At 47.0% G+C, this 23155-nt stretch overlaps 2 protein-coding genes across 7 annotated transcripts in view; one reads left to right on the forward strand and one right to left on the reverse strand.

Moving 5' to 3' along the window:
• The window catches only part of Ttc9 (tetratricopeptide repeat domain 9), a 109201-nt gene that overhangs the window by 72869 nt on the left and 13177 nt on the right, over positions 1-23155 (forward strand). The window lies entirely within an intron of this gene.
• Map3k9 (mitogen-activated protein kinase kinase kinase 9) overlaps positions 3638-23155 on the reverse strand; it is a 72111-nt gene continuing 52593 nt past the window's right edge. For 5 of the 6 annotated variants that reach the window (XM_021247099.2, XM_004837291.4, XM_087195336.1 and 2 more), the window contains exons 6-12: positions 21190-21430; positions 19482-19604; positions 17993-18143; positions 15362-15430; positions 14155-14267; positions 12235-13038; positions 3638-10912 (exon numbers count right to left, since the gene is read on the reverse strand). In XM_021247099.2, coding sequence (XP_021102758.1) covers positions 10428-10912; positions 12235-13038; positions 14155-14267; positions 15362-15430; positions 17993-18143; positions 19482-19604; positions 21190-21430 — 1986 coding nt within the window. In that variant the 3' untranslated portion in view covers positions 3638-10427. The remainder of the gene's footprint in view (positions 10913-12234; positions 13039-14154; positions 14268-15361; positions 15431-17992; positions 18144-19481; positions 19605-21189; positions 21431-23155) is intronic. The other variant, XM_004837292.4, reaches the window with a different exon arrangement.

Consider the following 23155-nt stretch of genomic DNA (forward strand, 5'->3'; position numbering starts at 1 on the left):
CAAGTCACTGGGGTGTGACATGATCATGAGCATTTGCATTTCCTACTCTTCCCTTTCCCCCATCACACAAAGCAGTGTCCAGTGTCACACACTGGGCCTGAACAACAGGCTCTCCTAATTGGATGGTGTGGGTGACCAGTGTCTGAGACGGGCTGGGCAGAGCTGCAGACACCCCCTCTTCACCCACCTCCCCACCCTCTGTGCTGAAACATGCACTCCAATTTAAGCTAGTTGGACTAGATCGGGTGGAGACAGGAGGGCTCAGAGGATTAGGACATCAACCCCAGCCTTGAAGGAAGCACATTCCATAGTTAAGCAAACAGGGTGTGGTGAATGTAGGCCCAGCCCAGCCCTTTCACAGAGGGGTGAGAACAGGACTTGTGTCCTAAGAGCTGGCTGTCTGTCCATCCAGGACTGGCACTCCTGCCCAGCTGTGCCTTCTGGGAGACCTGCACAGCACCTCCTCTCTGTCCAAGTGCCCTCACTAGCTTCCACTTGCCATCTGCAGGTGACTCATCTTACCAGCACTATCTCTGCCGGAGACAGGGGTGTGTAGAGAGAGGTAACGAGGAGGTCCACCTGGACGGGGAAGATGGCTCCTGTTAGGTCACAGAAGACACATAGCAAAACCAACAAGATAACCAATCTCAAGAAAATTTAAAGTGAAAGTTTGATTGCCTCCAGCGTACATACACCTGGGTCCTGAGTCCAGGCGTAGCTGCCAGCCAGGGTTGTTTAGGATTATACACAGAGCTCTGGGTTTAGGAGATGTAGCTAAGTGTGATTGGGCAGAAAGAGACAAAGCAGGGTTGCCTGATACATTGAGCTAGGTTCTGTTTTCCTAAGTTAAGTTTCTATTTCTCTAAAATGGCATCACCTGGTCAAGTCTGAATTAAAGTCTACTTTCCTAAGTTAGGCTTTTATCCCTGAGAAATGACATGGCTGTCTGCCTGGAGGGGGTACTGCCTTCTCCCCTCTCAGCCCTAACCCAGGCTCCAGGTCTGCCCTCTAAGAATAGGGCTCCTAGAATCATCTGCTTTATTGCTCAGGGCGGAGGACAGCCTTGGAGCCAGTGCTGTAGGCCTCCAAAACATCTGTAGAAGAACCTGGCCTCATGGAAAGTAGCCCCAACTATGAACTTTATTTGCAATGGAAATATATTTTCTGTGTATAATTGCATCAAATTATTTTGAAGTTTTTTGTATCCTATCTTTTAACTTACCATGAGCTCATCCCTATTTCTTTAATAATCCTCAAATAATCTAATTTTAATGGCTTGATTAATCTAATAATATCTCATACGGTTGAAGATAAAACCAAAGATAGAAACTTAGGGTGAAGGATCCCAAGTGTTCACTTTTACAAAGGAGGGACATGCACTGCTCCATACGAGAGGGAGCAACTTCACCATTTCCTGCCTTGTCCTTGAGGACCCAACTCATCTCCACTGAAAGTCTTTCGGGAAACCCACCGGGGACTGAGCCATCTGTGGTGCCCCATGGCACTTGTCACAGCACTTGCCACATTAACTTATACAGATGTCTTCATGTTTCCGTCTCCTGTCAGACCCTAAGGCCTTGAAGAGACAAGGCTTGGTCTGTGTGAGCTGTCAATCTCTAGCGTCCTGCTGACCCCTAACAATAGAAAGTACTCCACCAAGGCTCTGAAAAGAAGCCATCTAAGCCATCCCTCTTGCCAGGAATGGATAATCTTTCTACTTTGTAAAGAAAATCTTCGTGCTCTCTTTTTCAGATTCTATGTTGGATGAGGAAGAGGAGACAAAAAAAAAAAAAAATCTCATTTAGGTCATTGTAGTCATTTGAATGCTTCTGTAAATAATGTCAAGTTGACTTGTACATAAACCTTTGTCTGCATCTGACTCGTATGTCACATGTGCAGATGCTAGAATCAGACAAACCCTAGCTCCATGGTTTGCTACTTGTATGGTCTTGGGCACGTCAAGTCTTTGGCTCTTCTTTTCTTCTATGTAAAAAGGAGATGACAATGGGCTTACTCTAAAGGAGAGAAAGGAAGTGATAGAGGTCAGGTGTCAGTGCAACTCTTGACACATTGGTTTTATTACTGTGTGGAATTACTGTGTCCACGTTATAGTTCTTAATACCACATGACCAAACTGCTATCTGGAAACATGCAGTGAGCTGTGTACATGCTAAGAGTCTATAGCACCTTTCCACATGGCACTGGCAGAGTTGGGTCAATTTTATTTGTGCAATACTGGGATTCAAAGCCAGAGGCACTCTACCACTGAGCTATACACTTCCAGCCCTTTTTATTTTGTGAGACAAGGTCTTACTAAGTTTTCCAGGCTGGCTTCAAATTTGAGATCCTCCTGTCTCAACCTCCAGAGTAGCTGGGATTACAGACATGTACTACTGCACCCAGCAATTTGAGCCAGTTTTTCGTTTTTGCCCAGTCTACTTCACAAAGGTTATCTGGACCCCAGTCAAACTTATCTTGAGGTTCAGCACACAGTCCAAGGATTCTGCACAAATTCTACCTCATAGTCACCCCTCTCCTTGTGTCAGAGGAAGAGGCACAAGTTAGGAGTGAAATGAATGGGCAGCATTAAAAGGCAAAGATGCCTTAATATATAAGTTCAGAAGCTATTATTCCACATATAACCAAATGATGAAACTGAAGACTTAGTGGTGAAGATTAGCCCCAAACAAGATTCTTCCTCCTTCTATCCTCAACTCTACCCAGCACAAAATCATGAGAAGTGAAAGCACAAAGGCTCCTTTGTGACTGGTTTGTGACTTTGAGTGGCTTGGACAAGGTCACCCACTTGACAAGTGCCATTAAGAGTACCAGAGCCAGGGCCGGGGATTTAGCTCAGTGGTTCCGCCGCCTGCCTAGCAAGCGCAAGGTCCTGAGTTTGATCCCTGGTATTGGGGTGGGGGTGGGGGTTCCAGAGCCTGAGGCCAGGCATGTGGCACATACCTATAATCCCAACACTGGGGAGGCTGAGGCAGGAGGATCACCATGAGTTTGAGGCCAGGCCTGAGCTACCTGAACTACACAGGAAGACCATCTCAGAAATCAAAACAAACCAAAAAGGAGAGTGCCAGAGCCACAAGGAATCCACAACTCACAGCCAGTAAATCTTATCTACAGCTCCATTCATGTTTGTCCTCCCAGTCCCTTCCACAATCTTGCCAGGAATGTGAGGGTGGAAGTGGCCGGGAGCAGGAGACAGCACAAACTCATGAGTGGCTCTGAAAGCCACACCCACAGCCTGTGGGAAAGTCAACTGTGAGGAAATACAGGTGCATCTGGGCAGGCCCCATGAAGCAACATCTTTCACTGGCCTCTTGGGGTCGTTAGGGGACTGAGCACCCTCAGAAAGGCTTCTCTCCAATGGCCTCTCTCTGCAGCATCTCCATCTCTCTCCATAGTTATTTCCTAAAAATAAAAACTCCCAGGCAATAGCCCAGTTACTTGGATATCTGCTTTAATTAAAAAGAAAAGGGGCCAGGCGCAATGGTGCATACTCATAATCCCAGCTACTTGGGAGGCTGAGGTGGGAGAATCATGAGTTAGAGGCCAGTCTGGGCAGTGAGACCACATCTCAAGAAAGGCCAGAGCGGGGACAAGTTTACCAAAGACCACAGCAAACTGGAAGCAATCATTATAACAGTTTTATTCAAGTCTCTGTGTGCACTGGTGTGGAGACCAGGCTGAGATCAGCATTGCACTGTAATACAATGAGAGGTTTAGCCAATGAACCAAGCCTGCTTGGCATCCCTAGTTAACAATTTACAGTACCTCAAAAAAAAAAAACAAAAAAGGAGAGAGAAGGAGGAAGGGAAGCAGGAAGAAGGAAGTAGGAAAGAAGGAAGGGAGGGAGGAAAAAAGAAAAACAAAAGAAAAAAGAAATGAAAGAAAGGAAGGATGGACAGACGGACGAGCAAGCCAAAGGAAAGAACCTGGTACGTTTCCTTCAGGACTTTTCCATCTTTAAATATTGTTGACAAGATACAATAACTTAAATATCTAAGCAAGAGGGGAATTCAAGGACAGAGGATCAAGACAGACACACAGATAAAACACTGATGGAGAGGTCTAGGGATAAAAACTAGAAGCTAATTACAGAGAGACAAAAACAAATAGTTATGTGAACTTTCTTCTCACTTAGGTACCTAGACTCCAAGGCCCTAAGGGGAAGGAAAATCCCAAAGAAAGCTTTTCTGCAAACTAAGTAAAACCCAACTCCAACTCCTTTCTGTAAAATCCTCTAAAATATAGTCTTAGACTCTATGTCTGAGTGTGGATGTGTGTGGTGGGTGAATGTGCTGCGTAGGTAAGGAGAGAAAGCAGAGAATGTTAATGAGTTCGTCACTTCCTGCTTTGCTACAGCTAAGTACCAAGGGCATGTGGCTCAGTGTGACAAAAAGACATCAGCCTGATTTCAAGTTCCCAAGGAGCAGACACAAGCTACAATAAGGCTTCCAAGCTCAAGAGACTGGTATAAAAAGTCAGCCGAAGCTGTAACCAGAAGTAATAACAAGGCAAACGTGGGCTGGAAACAGGAGGCCCACAGCCTTCAGGGCTGCTGGGAAACAAGCTACAGAATGGACACATTTGGCCCAGTGTAGTCTGAATCCCTGAAGAATCATGGAGAAGAAATGGAGGAGCAAGCAGCCAGCAGTAGAGAGGAAGTCGCTGAGCTCTGAGGAGGTTGCGAATCCAGTCACACAGGCAGATAGTGGGACACACGGACCTCTCTGGGGAAAGGGTGATCTCAGAGCCTTTGTGGGCCTGGTGGCCAAGCTCATCTCAGGTCTCCTCAAAAGTGGCCTATGAAAGGGATGACGCTGGAACCAACCAGATCTGCAACTTGCTTCCCAGCTGTGTGACTCTAGGCACGTTATATAATCATCTGAACCTCACTTTACATATCCAATGTCACAATTATTATAAGGAGTAAAAAAATACATGTACATAAATCCCTGGGACAGTGCCTTCCCTGTGGCAAAAATGTACTGGTTTCTTACCATTTATCATTAGCCCCATATCTAGGCCAAGATAAATCCATGCCTTGCCTGACAATGGCAAAGGAAAGAGCCATAGCTGGCATGGCTTCTGGAACTGGAGGTAGAATAGATGACAAGAGTAAAATAAAGACAACAATGGTAGTGAAGATGATGCTGGTGGGAGTGTGACGGGCAACGTTTGGAAGGCTGTGTAGGCACAGTGTTAGGGATCACAGCTCTTGCTGAGAGAGGGAATAAAAAAGCTTCCATTCACTTCTCACCCTTCTGAGACCTGGGAGAATCAATGAGGCTTCTTATTCACTCCCAAAATTCAAGATGTTCCAAAGAGGTTTGAGATGAGAAGCTACAGGATCCCTCTAAAGTAATCCTGTTCCTTCTCCCTAGAACTCACACACACCAATAAAGGAGCCTCAGGGCTCCAGAGAGCCTGAAGGATCTCCAGGAAACATCAAAGAGCGGTCAAAGGGTATCAGGCCCAAAGTTAAATGCAAACACACCTAGAAAGCTCCCGGCCTCACTCATGACCTGAGGGGAAGGGAACTAGAAAATAACCTATTTCACAATGGGACCTAAAACCTGTTCAGCTCACAGGTCTAGGGGATAGGATAGGACCAGGGTGAGGGGAGTGAGGCACTCTTGGATGCAAAATTTAAGGGGTATCAGAAAACTCAGTAATCAAAATATAAATCCTATTTCAATGTAATATTCTAAAAAAAATCAAAATTAATGGAAAAATACCCATGATGAATACAGTACCAAAACTTTACTAAGTCAGGCTCTGTCCAAGCAGGTGTCTGGGTAAAAAGTACTTCAGGAATATAGATAACATATTTCTGGAACCGGCCTTGGACTTCAGTGAGAGCCGAGCAAGTCACACCATGTCCACGGTGGGGCCCTCATTTACCAGAGTTCAGGATTCTGGGATATCCACTCTGCCCGTCCAGTAGGAAAGGCTGTACTCCAGTATTTCAGCCTGAGACTCCCATGTAGTTGTCATGCCCATGCCTGGCAATCAGCCTAGTAAAACTAGGTGGTGGGTATTGCAAGGGGGCGGGTCAGACCAGCCAGTGTGAAGACAGGTCAAGGGGAAGGTGGGTCTGTTTCCACAGGAAACAGAAAGGTGTGGAAAACCTCTCGGCTCTGGCAACCAGCTAGGCCCAGAGCCTCTTCTCTCCAGCTTGAACCCCAAAGCAGGCTCCCCACTGTAGGGAACCAGAGGCAGTAAGAATCGGGAAAGACTAGGCTTAAGCTTGGGGAGAGAACTCAATTTTCTGAAAAGGCAATGCCAGAGCTCCCAGAACTGCCTAAGGAGGCTGGGAGGCTTCTAGTACCCACACCTGGAAATGCAAGGCGGGGGTAGGGGCCTGGGAGATAGTGATCTCACCAGGATGAGCGGAAAATACTTTGAAACAGTCTAAGAAAGCTGATGAGAAGCTCACCTGGCCTGCAGAGCCAACCAGAAGCTTGGGGCTGGGCGGACTGGTTAGGCACCTAGTAATTAGTCTTAATCAACCAGGATTTCAGCTCCCACCTCCTGCTTTCCAACACTGGCACGTGAGATGGTTAACACCCACTCAACAATGACAGGGAAAGGCCCAGGGCCAAAGTCTCCCCAGAAACTGCAGAATTTTTTTCCTTTTATACATGGAATTTTATTAATTTGAATTCTTGATCTAGGAAAACATCAATCTGCCTGAAAGAGACACTTTGGAACGTGTCCCTAACAACTATATCTTGATAAGAAGTCATTTTCAGGACTGGAGCTGACCCCAAGAAATCAGAGATGGCAAACTGTCACTCTGATGCTGCCACCAACTTCCCATCTTCTCCCCAGTAAGACATGATGAGGATGGCCTGCCTGCCAGGGAAAGGGGGGAATTAGGAAAGGACGCTTGTCCACACCAGGTGCTGTATAACGTGGTCACACAGGGCCTGGTCCTGGGGCCGTGAGGCTTGAGAAGCCAGGTGGAAGTCACTCCTCTTCCAGAAGTGAAAGGATGAAACAAAGGCAAAATCCCCTGAGGCAAAGGTGGTGACAGCCTCGGCCAACCTCAGCACCGTCATCCAGCAGAGATGAAGGAAGCTTCCTCTAGGAGCTGGCAGGGAGCCACAGTGCTTCACTGACCTTCTCTGACACCTACTCCTATTGCCCTTGTGAAAGAAGCATGTGATGATGGCCTTTAAAAGAAGGAAATCAGGGAGGGGCTAAGAGAAAAGCCCCAGGTCACATAGCAAAAGCAGAATGGAGGAGCAGAGCCAACTTGTTCAGTCTCAGAGCCTAGAAACTCATTTCAGCAATTAGTTCAAACAGCCTTTTAATTTCTCTTCTCTTGAATCCTCATCGCTAGGCATTCCCCCTTTCTATACCAGGCAAGTATATTAAATGAAGGAAATGTCATTTTGTAAAGGTCAGGAGGAAAAGCCAGCACTATTCTGAGTTGTCCAAATCTAAGACATCATTGCTGTTATTACTATCATTACTCCCGGACCCTAGAGATGCCAAAGGATGTTAAGTTAAGAGCAGCCACCAAAGCCTCTTAGAAATAACAAGGGTAACTAAGAAATCCATTCAGCTCTTAGCAGCAGCCTGGATCTCCAAGGCAGTAAACAGAGGATAATCAAGTTTAGAACCAGTGGCAGGAGCTGATGGACCTGAGGATACTGGGAAGAAAGCAGCACCGGTTCCTGTCAGCATCTCCCTTGTGGTGACCACCTGCTAAGAGCAGAACTGTGTCTCTGACTAAAGGGATGTGCGGGGCAAAGGGGAGACCAGCTACTGCTGCCCAAGTCCTTTATCCACAACTTCAGGGCCTGCTTCTGACCATGACCACACAGCAAGGGAACCTAAGTGGAGAGAAGGCCACTCAAATGGCTACTACTAAGATCCTCATCCCATCTCCACCCTTGCCCCTAAGACAGTGCAGCAGGCAGGGGGCATCAGAGACCAGGTTGGAGAAACTGAGAGATTGTGTAACTCCCATGCTTTCATGTGTGCTCATGGCAGCATCTCTAGAATAATCCTGCCTTTGCTTCTTTTAGGTACAATTATTTCCTTAGCCAAGACTCAGCTTTCCCTTGTCTTTTCCTTGGGTGGATTAGTAAGAACTGGATTCAGTCTCTCACTCAAAGGCAGGTAGCTGTCTCATAAACTGTACCATATCTGTTACACCGCAAGAAAGAAAGATGGCTGCAACCTAACAAAATGGTACAAACTACAAGTGAGCAAAGGAAAAATCCATGTTACATGCCAGTACACGGTCAAGAGCCAGCGTGGTTTGGATTACACTGTGGGCTACAACCTCCCTCACAGCCATTTAGTGGAACCAAGGGTTTAGGGACTGGGATTTTGGAGGGGCCAGGAAAAAGACACAAAACAGACCATTTGGCCCCTTCTCCTCATCAAGAATTAGTCATCACTGGGCCGGGGATGTAGCTCAGTGGTTTCGCCGCCTGCTGCGCAAGCGCAAGGACCCGAGTTCGATCCCCGGTACCAAAAAAAAAACAAAGAAAGAATTAGTCATCACTGGGTTGGCTAGAACCACAGACAGGATTCATTGTTCCTCTCCTAGCCAAAGAGTAGGCAAATGGGGGCAAAAATACTCTCTTACGTACTGACTGTTGGACCAAGAGAAAGATGAGGTACAATACCAAAGTTCTGGGCAACACTGGTAGCATCCAGGACTGGGGTGGGGGCAAGTGGGTCATAAAACAAGAGGAGCGTAAAAACCAAAGCTGCCTCTTTTGTCCTCCCACAGCAGGATTTCTATCACAGTAACAGAGAACAAGCAGTGACCAAATTGTCACTCGTGCCAGTGGCACCACTCCCCCATCCTGGCATCCCAGCAGCCAACACAAGGAACCTGAACTTTGATCTCCCACATCACCAGAGTATATTCCAGGGCAGCAGCATCGAGAGTCTTTCAGGAAGAGGGCCACGACCTGAGGACTGTACTCCCGGTCACACTATTATTGTCACATAAACACCACAGTTCACATACAGTATGTGAGGCCTCAGACTAGTGGAAGATGAAGAAATACAGGAGAAAGCATTAGACAAAGTTCACCATTCAAGTTCAGGAAACAAATAGCAGGCAGGTCAGGGCTGGTCTTTGTTCTCCTTCCTACCCAGCTTATGGCGCAGAGCCCACTGAGAGAGCCGGCTGTGCACCGGCACACAGGTGGCCGTGCTCAGCGTCCAGAGCTCAGGACGCAACAGATGCTGCATGTCAGTAGCTCGCTGAGCACCTCAGAAACAGTGTCACCCTACCGTGCTGCCCATTTAGAGAAGGTACGACTAATGGCACCATTTCACCTCAAGGGCACCATGACACGGATGGCCGGCTGAGAAGGAAGCCCCACAATTCCAACTCCCACTGCTCAGGACACCCCTGAGTTATGCTATGTGGAGACATAAACTAATTGAACATGACCAAAAGCCCACTGACTCCAAGGACTGGCAGGAAGATCAAGGGAGGGGAAAACACATAAAGACCTATCAACGAAAGAGACAAACATTGAACAGGCACCAGTGAGTGAGTCTCCCAAGAAGCTGTTCCTGGGAGGAACATATGCTTGTATCAGAACCTAGCATGAGTGTCCTGACCCCAGTGGGTGGATGGGGGCCTTTGGTAAGTGCTGGTTTCTACCCTTCAGCGAGTGCTTCCAAATGAGGTGGGGGGACACAAAGACTCCACTACCCTCTGCATTGCAACCTGACTGTATTTTTCCTAACTCTGCCCCTCCTCCCAGTTCTCACTTAGCCAGTTCCCCTTACCACCTACGGGCTCAAATAAATAGGCAGGGCATCTGAAGTACAGGTAGCTAGTGCCAGGTCCATCAACAAGGGAGCCCCCAAACTAGGCCACCTTGCCCTCAGTCCTCCAGCTAGCACAAAGCAGCTTAGGACACACACACAACAGTTCATATCTCACACCAACAAGATTCTGATTCACAGGTGTTAGGGGAGGGTGGAAGAGGAGCAGAATCAACATCACAGAACATCCAATACTGGAGTGTGGGGAGGGTGAACTTGGCTAACAAAGGGACTCCAGGACAGCTCTGGGCACCCCCAACTGGCTGAGGAGAAGGGGCAGCAGACAGGTTTGGCTGAGTGACTCTGCAGTGTCACCCTTACGGGGAGGAAGACTCTGGAGGATGGAGGACATACATGCACTCCTCCCTGCCCTACATAGCCAGAGCACATGGCCACAGCTCCTCCAGTGGACATGAGGAGAAAGGCCCTGCAGGGCAGGAGACCCCCTGAAGTGGCCCTGCTTCCATCCCTTTCATCTTCAAAGTGCATTATCAGTGCAAGAAGTAGGGCTGGATCTCAGGGGCCCAACTCTGGGAAAGGGCTGTGCCAGCCAGCTCCCTCCAGCTCCTGCTCCCCCTTTCTTCCCGACCCTTTCCATGCTAAGACCAGAACTCCTGCTGGATCTCATAGGGGGTAGGCCTGTGTGTGTTCAGCTCAGCTCTGCATAGTGGCACGGTGCTGTCCTGACTCTGCCCCTCTGCATCCAGGTCCAGAAGCGTCCGCTCTGCGGGGGGCAGCGGGCCCGCCTGGAACGAGAGCAGGGCTGGGAGTCCAGGCCGCTCCTCCACAGTGCTGCTGCTGCTAGCAAAGCAGGAGTCCAGGTTGCTGGGTGTCTCCGTGCTAGAGCTGTTGGCTGGAGAGGCGCTTCGAGCACGGCTGGGGGACACAAACCACCAAGGATCGAGCCGCTGCCGGTTGGCAGAAGGACGTGGCCGAGGCAGAAACTCCAGAGTCTTTGGTCTCTCCAAGGCAGAGTCCTGCTGGGTGTGCCAGCGCCGTGGTGTTGGGGGAAAGACCATGTTGGGGTCAGGGAGACGGGGAAATTCACCGGGGTCTCGGCTGGGACTGGGGGTTTTCAACATTCCTGGTCAAGGAGACAAAGGGAGACAACAGATGATGATGGCACAATACTTCTGGGTCAGATACACACCGCTCCCTCCCCACCTTGTCACGTCTCCAGGCACTTCGGATAACATGAGCTAATAAACACTTGTGGAGCATGTACTGTGTGTCACGCAGTGCACCGGGAGTTACTGGGGACGTACAGTGAGCTAGAGGGCCAGGGTCCTTAGATTCCATAATAGCAATGAAGTATATGATCCCATCCGGAATGAAATAACTTAGGCAAATGTTGGCCAAAGACCCACAGGCTGTTCACTTGTGTTTATAAATAAAGTTTTAACGGAACACAATGACAGATATACCCAAAGTCTGCTTTCCAACTACAGCAGCATAGCTGAGTGTTACAAATGAGACTGTATGACTCACAGAGCCTAAAATATTTACTCTCTGGTGCTCTCTCAAAACAGTCTGCTGCCTCCCTGACTTAAGGGAATGTCCATTGTTCAGTGTGCATCCATTCAATAGACATGTGACCAGGACAGGGTTGGGTATTCTAAGTTTAAAGGTGAGTAACATTGTCTCTTTTCCCAAAGAGGTTACATACCTGCGTATAAAAACAAAAATGACAAGAGGAAGGTCAAGGAAAGACAACTGTCACTCACACATCTCATTAAGAGGGGACTGCCATCCCTACTTCTCCCACTGGATAGGTGGTTTCCAAGTCTGGCAGAAAGACCTAGGCCAAGAGTGTGTGCACCAGGAGCCACAGGGATCAGATGCAGAAGGCAAGCCTGTGCACGTGGACAGCAATTTACCTGGGCACCTCCCCATGCCCATGAGTCAGGGATGCATGCTGAAGAGCGTGATGAATGGGTGGAAACTCACCGTATGAATGTGCCTGAGTATCACTGTTACAGAAGGCAAGAGCCCAGCTCTATGGCAGAAAATACCCCTCCCAGGTGCACCACAGGATTCCCTCCAAGTACTGCAGCATCCTCAGGAAATGACCAGAAACTAGACTTCTACCCCTCCTGTGCCTGAGGTACCACCCTGCCCCAGACCCAGGGCCTGAACATCTCCCTGGAGTCCCAGGGCCAACTCTTCCAGAACCTGACTTCTTTCAGTGCCAGGGAAGACCCCTGAGGCATAGGACAGAGGGAAGTCAGCCAGCACTGGCTGCCTCCCCAACCCCTAGTCACTATTTCCTGCTCAAATGAGTAAGAGGGAGAATGGAGCTCCCCCAAATCCCGTAGCAGGTAGAGGAAACAAGGCACCTGCCAACTTCTTCCCTCCCCGGGAGGCACAAAGGAAGGCGAGAGAGAAGGGGAAGAGGCCGAGACTCACCTGATCCACGACTGGGACTCAGCCCATTGCTGGAGGGGCTCCTGCTGGCCAGAAGAGCCGCTGGCGTAAGGGCCCCATCTGAAGGGGTCCGCCGATGACCACTCAGCTGTGCAGGGGCAGTGAGGGTGACATGGGTGGGAGTGAGGGACTGGTTAGGGTCTCGCTTGAAGCGTTCCACCCGGACATTGACCAGGGGGTTGTGCGTGCATGGAGTCCGAGGCGGGGCCTGGACTGGGCTGACTGGCATCTCATATACCACAATTTCATCGCTGTCAGAGCGCAGCAGAGAGCGGGTGGAGTTGCACTCAGAGATGGAGGAAAGAGAGAGCAGTGTCAGAGAGGCAGAGGGGTCTCCTAGCAAGAGCACTGGCTCTTCCCTCTTAAAGAGCTTGCGGGAGGGGGGGCTGGTGCTCCGACGAGGACGGCTGGCCCTCTGAAAGAGACCCTCGCGCTTCTTCTTCTCCTCTCGGACTGGTGCCTCAGGCTCCTCTGCGGGAAGCAACTGGCACCTGCCAGCTTCCAGCAAGTCAAACCCAAGGCCTGTGGCTGCCAGAACAGCCCCACAGCCGAGCAGAGCCATCTCACAGCGCCGGTGGTGGGTACCGCTGCGCTTGAGGCTGTTGGTTGGTGTCAGCTGAGGGGTACTGGTGGCTGAGTTGACTGGGGTGGGCTCCTCATGGACTCCATCACTCGGGGGGCCATCCCCATCCTCTCCACGAGGAAATGGGGTACAGAGGTAGGACTGGCTGGGTGAAGGCTGCAGACGATTCTCTCCACCCCTTGGGCCTTCGCTGTCCTCATCCTCTGTGAAGACAAGAGTGTAGGAGAAATGGGAAACAGAAACCAAGCCTCAAGAACAAGAACCTGGCCCTTGTCAAAAACCCACGGCCCTTGACTCAGTGTCAGGGATGAGATGGTAAGGACATGGAACTGAAGCCTGAACCCTGAACCCGTATGGCTCCATCTCCAACACTCAACAGAGGGGAGATCAGTCTGATTTCCAGAGGCCATTTCCCTATTTGCAGAGAAGGGAACCTACTAATTCACTACTTTTTTCACAGGCAGCCCCCTCCATTTTTTTTTTTTAAGTGCTGGGGATTGAACTCTGGGCCTCATACATGCTAGGCAAGCTTCTACCACTGAGCTCTACCTCCAGTCCCATAGGGAGCCCAATAATAAAGTACAGAATGAGTTTCTAGAACAGTGGATAGAACAGAAACATCCTGATGTTTTTGTACCTTAAGATTAGAAAGGCCTTAGGATTTCTAGAATGATAGCCTAGTCATGTATCTTTTTTTTTTTTTTTCCTAGCCATGTATCTTAAGACCAGTCTCCACAAAGGATGAGAATCCCCTATACAGGTGAAGGCCAATCTGTTCCATGGACTGACCTCTTACAACCTTGGAAATCTAGAGATAGGAATACTCCCTGAGAGTAAGCCTGGAGAAGAACTTACCCACCATACAGTACCCAGAGGGCAACACTGGAAAGCTCCTGGGGACAAGGGCTGGAGTGTCTCTGATCACCATTCCCCACTGTGTGGACTCCCCCATCAATATATGAGGAAACTGACTCAGAAAAAGGAATTCTAATTCAAGGCCCCACCCTTCTATACTGCCCTGAGGTGACTAATACTGGCTGTCCCTTTGGATAGGAAGCAGTGGGAAGAAACTGTGATTTAGCAAGACAAGGACATGGAAGTAGAGCAGACTAGAAGGATGAAGTAACAAACCCCATGAAGTGTTTCTGGGGGTCCTTAAACATTGCTAGAAGCTTGGTCAAGAACTCCTTGGGCCGGGGATTTAGCTCAGTGGTTCCACTGCCTGCCTTGAAAGCGTAAGGTCCCGAATTCAATCCCTGGTACCAAAAAACAAAAGAACTCCTTGAGGGGACAGGGAGAGAACCAAGAGCAATGCTTACCCATCTCCATAAGGCTGGTGAACCCTGGTAGGGCTGGGCTACTCCTTGGGCCCTTCCCCAGGTTGGGGGCACTGGATGACCACTGTCTGTATCCATCTACCAGGGACTTGAGCCTGAAGAATGGGAAATGAGAAGACTATCAGAACTAGCTTCTTCTTTTACACTATCTTCAAAGTGCCTAAGGAAATGTCTCTCTCCTTGTCTACTTGATCACATCAGACAGCCTTGGAGTACAGGCAATAACTCTTACTGAGCCCACCTCCTATAGAAACAGAAGTGCACACGCACCAGAGAAAGCAAAGCAGGGGTGTGACCTCGCCCCTCACATGCTGCGGACCTGTGAGCAGGGTGGCAAGCAGGCAGAAAGAAGAAGGCCTGCCCAGCTCGTGGCGGCCCTGCCTGAGGTCTTCTTAGGTAAGTGATGCACAGACACTGAACACAACACACTCATGACATTAGAAATACTGCAGTGCAAAGACTCATAACACAAGGCAAGCAAGGGCAGATGAACAAGTAGAAATGGCCTCACACTACTTGCACCATTTCTCAACTTCTCCTTCCAAGCATCTAGCACAGGCAACTTTCAAACCCATCCACTCTTCAAACAGAAAAATCAGCCAACAAAATTGCACCAACCCTGTGCACTTTGGGAGAGACCTATGTGGGTAGCACACTATGCTGCCTTTGAGCCCTTGGTTTATCTCGGGATGAAGAGAAAGAGGATAGCAGCTCACATTCAAGTCCCTGTAATCAGCTTATTTGGCAGCCAGTAACTCTCCAAGGATACAGACTGAGTACGCCACCAATCGCTCACATTACAGAGAGTCAGAGGCCACAAAGCACTGGTCTTTTCCCTACAGAACAGTAAAAGGTAACATTAAGGAATCTATGTGCTCTGGTGGAATCTCCATACACTGGATCCAAGGAAACCCATCTAGCAGGTCAAAACCAGTACTCAAGACTGAAGGATAAATAGTAAGGTGTCTTCTCCCTAAAACTAAGAATGCTAGGAGCATCCCAAGAATTGGAGTGGTCAGGAAAGTGAGTTACACTAACACAGGCAATTTCCCAATGTGCACGATGGTACTGCTCTTAGACAAAAAAAAAAAAGAAAAAAGAAAAAAGAAAAGGAAACAAAAAAATGGAAGAGCAATGGAAGGATGATTGCTACCAATGCAGCTGGTGAAAGGGTGAAGATCTGACTCACCCCAAGTGGAAATGTGGAGATTCTGATGGGGTATTTAAACCATTAGCTTTCTCACGTCTCTGAGGGGATCTTCAATGAATAAAGAGAATCAGTAGGAAGCAATGGAGGGCACATCCAGCTCAGCCTCCCCCACACTGAAACTCCCCAGGCTGGACTCTGCAATGCCGCCAGCCACCCTCCCCTTGTCCAGGTAGCAGAGCCCACACCAGGAAAGAATCGTAACATGATGGCCTAGTTTGAATGGCTTCAGGACCATGTTCTCCCAATCCAGTAAAAGTCCCTGGGGGGCTACAGGGTAACTACACCAGGCCTGTAAATCCACAGGTACCCAAGCTTTCTACTGGCAAGTGTGTGTTTCCTGCTGAAGATGCAAATTCATTTAATGTTACAACATTCAAGATAGTTATTTGCCATTACATATTTTCGTCAGTCAACAGGGACTAAAGTTAGAAATGTTAAAGCTCCTAAAAATTTCTGAAATCAAAGAGGTTTTTACTCAAGACTTCAATAATAACTAAGAATTGTGAAAACTTAAGCCATAAATTTTTTAACTGCTTCATAAGTTTGTGATGATAAATCCATGTAAGGAGGAAGAAAAGTACAAAGTTGATATTTCATAATGTGAGATAAAGTTAATTTACTACTAAGACAAGAACATCTTCAAATGAAACAGAACCATAGGAATTAATGAGATCTAGAGCCAACCTGGTGAACTCTATCTGGAATTACAATAATGTCAGAAATATCAGCAATTCAGGATGACTGAGTTTCTCTGACCCAACTCAGCCCTATTCTAGCCTGGGACTCAAAGGACAAAATGGAATGCTCTTGCTCCTGTAGAACTTGGTAGAGCAGTGCAATTTGCTGTCTCCCAAGGATTCAACTGCTGATGTTATATACAGCATAGACAGTTTGCCCTACATTTCTAACATTTTTTGGTATATTTTAATTTGTTTCTTTTTCAATTTTTATTTTTTATTCGTACATGTTTGCAGTACATAGGTTCACATTCCTTGGGAAGGTGGTACCTGCACATAACACATCTTAATTCTCTTTTTATCCCCTCCCCTCTCCTTTCTCTTCCCTCCCTCCATCTCTTGGTCTCCTCCCTTTTACAAAAGATCTCTCTCCCTATTTCCTGTCATCTATCTTTTATGTTGCTCTTTATTTATATTTTGGGTTTCTCATGTAAGAGAAACCATGCGATATTTAAGCTTGTGTGTCTGATTTATGGAACCTGGCTTCAGAGAGTCAATCTTTTATGAACCAAACTGTTATTTTCTCCTTGAGTTTGGATCTGACATAGGGAAATAGGTTTTGGACATGACATCTTAGTATTTAAAAGATTAACAAGGTAGTTACAGCTTTAGGGCACCCATAAGCCAACAGTCAACCTTAGGAGCTCTTTGGAAAATCACTAAAAAAGGTGAAGGGGATCACTGGTTAAGCTCAAGATAGGAAAGTCAGAAAACACTGTTTTAGAGTCTAACATCAAGAATAAAACTATAAACCATGACATCTATGCTTCTAATATGAAACAGAACTGCACGAGAGGCAGGGAAGAATCACCCTTGCTAATGTTTACACATGCTTACTATGAGCAACCTAATCTATGCCCTTCACAAAGATGAACTCAGTTAATCCTTTCATGGACTCCATGAGATGGGTACTAATAGTATCCCCATTCTGCAGATGAGAACACATAAGCTCACACACTGGGCATGGGGGAGCTGGGACTCGTGCCCAAGCTCTTATAAAACATGAATGCATGACCTTTCAAGAATAGAGACTCAGGAAAATTTGCCTCCCAGGCCTTAAGCCCACAAGGGAGGAGAGGTACACTCAAGGTACCAAGACCTCCACGCTTCCCCCAGTAGGGGGCTCACATGCCTCCTTATGGCTATAAGGCCTGAAAAGTTCTAGTGGCCCTGGTGTTATACTCCACTTCACGAGGGCTGGTTACTCTGCCTGCCCTGCTTTGGGACAAGGCTCCAATTAACCTCTGCTTTTCTTCTCTTTCCCCTGAAAGGATGTCTTAAGGGGACGAGCCAGCTGTAAGTAGAATGCTTGAGCAAAACTTTCCACATTTCCTTAATTGCTTGGGCTACTTGCTACTCTGAGGAGAACACCTGCAGGGTCGGCAGACTACACTGGGGAGCTAAAGCCTGCCCATCATTTGTTTTTGTAAAGTTTGACTGGAACATAGACATGCTCACCCATTAATGTATTACCTGCAGATTGTAGCTACTTACAACTTGAATAATTGTGACAGAACCCGACAGATCACAAAGCCTAAAATATTTATCATCTTGGGGCGGGGATTTAGCTCAGTGGTTTCGCCACCTGCTGCGCAAGTGCAAGGACCTGAGTTTGATCCCCGGTACCAAAAAAAAAAAAATATATATATATATATATATTTATCATCTGGGCCTTTATGAAAAACCTTACTAATCCCTGTCCTAGTAGGTTCCCAAGAAACAAGAGATTGGAAAAGGCTGCTTGTAAAGACCAAGAAGGCTGTAATTTCTCAGAAAGTATTGAAATATACAACAGAGAAAAAGGTATTTCACATCATGTTTTTAAATGGGGCACCCTTGAAGTGAGAGAGAATTCACATCATTTGGCTCTTACCCTTCATCTCCTGAGGTGAGCTCCTTCTGCCCAAGAGTCCCTGGCCCCCACGTCCGGCCCTTCTTCTTTGGGACCCTCTTTTCCTCCTCCTCTTCCTCCTTTGGGATGACCGAGCTCCGGCCCCAGGTTTTGCTGCTTTCACCTGGTGTCACTGTGAATAACAGAAGTTGAAATAAGATCTAGAAAATAGACAAACAGGGCCCTCCAAAGCTAGCCTTTACCCCAGCACGCACACGCACATGCATGCACACAAGGAGCAGGAGGGAAGTGAGATCTCATCAGAAACTCTGTGCTCAGGTGGACCATTCCAGACAAGTAATGGAGTCCCCAGACACCAATCATTTAGCACTCTCAAAGTACTAAACATAAACTCAAGCCAGTCAGATACAGAGTTCCAAGCAGATCTGAACTAAAGAACTTGCTTTTGGGGATAGAATTGGATGGTCAGGGAATGAAGAAGTTGGGGGTGGAGGGATGAGGAGTGAGCTAAATATGAAGAGCACAACTTTTGGAAAGAAAGACTTGAAAAGGAAGAGAAGATGAGGAGTTCAAAGCTATGGGGCAAGAAGTCCAGTGGAGAAGGACAGAAGGGAAGAATAGGCACAGAGCAATAGAAGAGAGGAGGGAGATTCTTCTCACATTGCTACCTAGAGCAACAGCTGAGACCCCCAGGCCTCAGGGAGAGGCTTATATCAGAAAGGAGTGAAGGGAACCAGTTACCAAAACAGAGAGTTGAGGGGACTGAGGCAAACTAGAGCAAACAGAAGCTGCTATCAGTTCCAGCCAACTGTAGCCACATGAAAAAGGGAACCCACTGATTTGATTTGCTTTGTCAAGGCCAGAAATCCACTATTCTTAAATGAAATCCATCTTTACACTGGGAAACTAATTCGTTCATATATAGACACATACACACACACACACACCCATATATTTTTATATATATATATATATATATATATATATATATATATATGCACGCATACTCATCTTTTTACAAGCAAATACTATGATAAAAATAAAATCAGTCCAGATTTTGCCCACTGTAAAGTATTTGGCAAGTTTTCTTAGTACCTGGACTTTGGGAAAGACCTTCCTTGAGAAGCATCAACAAAAGAAATACAACAAGACCCCAAATGGGGCAGAGGGCACTGGGCCCCCTGGCCAGTGAACCAACCTGTATTTGTATCACATCCCAGCCCCCTAATGGCTTTGTAATTCACTAAAGAGCCTTCAGTACCCACAAACCCCTCTGCTGATATCTGACCAAGAGTAAAAGGCGGAGGAGGCAGAGATAGTTAACAGAGATAGACGGGGTGGGGTGGCGACTATTCGTTTGCGTACATATGTGCATGTATATACACAGTGCTGAGGAGAGGTGGCGGGAGTTATGGATGGAGCAAGCCTGGACCAGTCGGTGGCTGGATAAAGCAGGGGACAGATGCCCCTAGTGTGTTCTGGCCCCAACCAACTTGGGAAACAGTCTCACACTGGATGGCTCGAAGGCGAGGAATGATGGTGGGGCTTGCAGGAGGGCTGGAGTGGCTGTTGATAAGACTCTTCCTTTTATCCATGGTTGGTGAGGCCTGCACTGTGAACTTGTGCTGGAAATCTGTTTGGAAAAAGACAAACACATATATGCATTAGAACTATCCCGTCATCAAATTCATTTAAGAAATCTGACATCTCCTGACAGGCCTGAGGGATAGGCCCTAGTTTCCTGAAAATCTCTGTTCACCTAGGAAAGGTTTCCTTTCAGAATTCTTTTTCTCAAAGGGACATGGCAAGCTGAATGTATGAAAATTCATTATCCAAGTAAACATTATTAAGATAGTCTTTTTTTTTTTTTTTTGATACCAGGGATCGAAATCAGGACCTTGTGCTTTCAAGGCAGGCGTGGTGCCACTGAGCTAAATCCCTGGCCCATTAAGACAGTCTTCATAAAATCTCTATTTAATGAGTATATGTGGAGCAATTACACATTGAGAACAGCTATTAGCTCACGAGATCTTGTTGACTATTCTAGGAAATGTAACTTAAAACCTCAGTTTCGTGCCATCTTTTCAGGGACCAGAGCAGGGAGACAAATGCTCCTCACTAAACGTGGTCAGAGCACAGTATTAAGAGCTAATCCATAGTGGGAACCTAGGGAACCAAGAGAGATGGGGCAAGTCCCTCAGTTCTGACATCTTCCAAAGGTAGTTATGGTACAGCATAAAAATACAAAACTTACAGCTCTGAACTCCTAAGTTTGTCTCCTAAGAGGCATAAAAAACAGCTGCTTGTTTGCACCTAGGTCTCCCTGCTAGACTGTGATCTCCTGCAGATGGGGTCTATATTTTTTATATTTGCACCTCCAGCACAGCACTACATGGGCACAAGCTAGATGCTCAAGAGGGACTTAAAAACTGCACGCTATCTGAAAAGAAAAAAATGTGCAACAAGGAAATCAGCAAACATGTCCCATGAGCACATTCTCAGAATTCCCTGTCTGGGCCTAAGTCTTAAAATCATCCACAACTGCTCTTATCATGCCATTTTTCCATGGCTCCTTACACTTCTGATAAGCTTGCTCTCGAGGGCCTTATAGACTCAGAACACAAAGAACATTTTTATCTATAGAAACATACACTTGAACAATCAATCACCTTCCTCCGTGGGTATATTACACACCACAAAGATTCTAATTCATACTTTCATATTTCTTTGCATTTTGCCAAAGGCTCTAATTCCACAAATGTGTCTGTATTCAGCCAGTGTATTTCTAAACGGTCATATACATTGTACCTAATCTCAACTGCAGAGAACTAATTATTCAAAGAAACCTTGAGATGAGTTGTTGTGCTGAGCCAAGATTTCTCCTGTCTCACATATACACACTACAGACACCCTCAACTGTATGCTCCCTTCTGCATCTCTACCTACAGTGAGATGCACCTAGCTGAGCCGCCTGACCAGCAGCCTGGACCATGCCAGGGTCTCTTCACTTCGTGGTCTCCATTCATTCTCACTCTACAGTTCCCCTGGAATGGTGCAGATTTTCAGCAAACCAGTCTTTCCACAGCACACAAAGGCCCATTCCAATGAGTCCCCTTGAGACCTGCAGTCTTATGTCTCCAAGCTTAACAGCAGCTCCCACAAGCCCCCCAGCATACAAGCTCCTGGCCTTGCTCCCACCCCCACCCAAAGCCACTGACCAGAGGGCAGGCTGATTCGGTTGCCATCCTTGAGCTTCAGCCGGCTCTTCCGGAACTTGCCCTTGCGTTTCTTCACCCGGGGCTTCTCCTGACACAGCTGGTGGATGATGATGTTGAGTTCCCGTTCTAGGATGTCAATCTCCCGCTCGGCCAGCTCCTGTTCCCTACGCCGCAGCAGCTCCTCCTGGTTCTTCTGCTGGAGTGCAGCCCGTGTCAGCTCCTCTTCCCAGGTGCGGAGCTCCTGCAGGGTGGGCAAGTTCGTCAGAGGGAAAAGTGGGTCACTCAGTGCAGAGGGGTTCTGGGTGGGCCTGAGAGCTCTAAGGACTCACGCTCACAACAACCTGAAGGGCTCTCCCACAATGCCCGGGGGAGAGGAGGGCTCCGCAGTTAGCTGGTGAGTGAACACCTGACCATCCTAAGCGGTGGGGAAAGGAAGGTTCAGAACACCCTCATGGCGGAATCAGCCAGAGAAGCTGATGCCAGAGGCCAAGGTCTAGAAATGGGGCTGAGGGCGTGATGAGGGCACCACAAGTAATATCGAGTTAGAAGTACTGACATTATGGACCTAAGACAAGTCATAAAAATTATAACAGTATGGCACACACTACATGCTCTACAATGTGAGCTGCTATGAGAATGGGTTTGATTTTTCCTAGGACAGTACCAGTGGTGACCCCTTATCCACAGGGATATGTTCCAAGACCCTCCAGTGGATACCCAAAACCACAGGTCGTGCCAAAACCTATACATACTGTGTCTCTTCCTCTAATGCATACCTACGATCAACTTTAATTTAGAAATTAAGCATAGATAAGCAATAATAACTAATAAAATTATAACAATATATCATAATAAAATAACTAGCATCACTATTCTTGCACTTTGAGGCCACTGTTGAGTAAAATAAGGGCAACTTGAACACAAGCTTTGCAACACCATGATACTTGACCTGATAACTGAGACTGTTACTGAATGACTAACAGGCAGGTACATGAGGTCAGAGGGACGACTGACGTCCCTGGCGAGACAATGCAAGATTTTATCACACTATCCAGAATGCATGCAATTTAAAACTTGGGGAATTTTCCATTTAATATTTTTGGACAATGGTTGGTTATGGTTAACTGAAACTTCAGAAAGTGAGATGACAGATAAGGGGGGATTCCCGTAACTACTTATAACAGAATCCAATTTTCATGTGTCTTACTGGTTAATGTAATTTATAATTACATTGTAATTTAATCAATCAAAAGAAAAACAACTAAGAGTTAGCAATTTAACAATTTAAAACAACGCCAGCGGCTCTAGGAGTTCTTCTAGTGGCCATAGCAGTGATGATATAAGAGTTTCTTGGGATGATTCCATTTTATGTTCAGTGCAGGTCCACCCAGCAGAGTCTCTAAAAATTTGTCATAAACTCACTCCACTCTCCTACAAAACATTCAATGACTTGCCAAAAGGTACTATGTTTAAGATTTCTGAGTTCCATAAAAACTCTTCAAACCAGTTTCAACAATTATTTCTAAGTCATTTGGGTAGGGAAACAATAATACAGCAAAGAAAATGGGTTTTAGAATCAGAAGGCCCAAGGTCAAGGTCCTGCCTCCCCATTTACTATCTCAGGGACTTGAGGAAGCAACTGGCCCTCAGCTCTGAGATGGAAACAATAACACCTGCAATATAAAATGGTGACAGGAGCCAGAAGACTCCTGGATAAAAAGGACAAAAAGACCTCAAGCAAAACAACTGGAAAACAATAAAGTCATTTAAAATTTTAGCCACTATTAGTATCATATTGCTATTAACCTCCCAAATTCCTGCTGTTCAGAGTGAAAAGCAAAAAAAGAAATTAGCCAAATCTACATGGAATCCCTCAGGCCCCTGCTACCCCTCAGACTTAGCCCTGCCCCGACAGAGTAGGCCATATAACTGTTTTACTGCCTTCACCTACGTGGGCAGTGACACT

Source organism: Heterocephalus glaber, unplaced genomic scaffold, assembly GCF_053883595.1.
Source record: "Heterocephalus glaber isolate CG9 unplaced genomic scaffold, H.glaber_assembly_v1.0 deba00001608, whole genome shotgun sequence".
In the NCBI taxonomy this organism is placed as follows: domain Eukaryota; kingdom Metazoa; phylum Chordata; class Mammalia; order Rodentia; family Bathyergidae; genus Heterocephalus; species Heterocephalus glaber.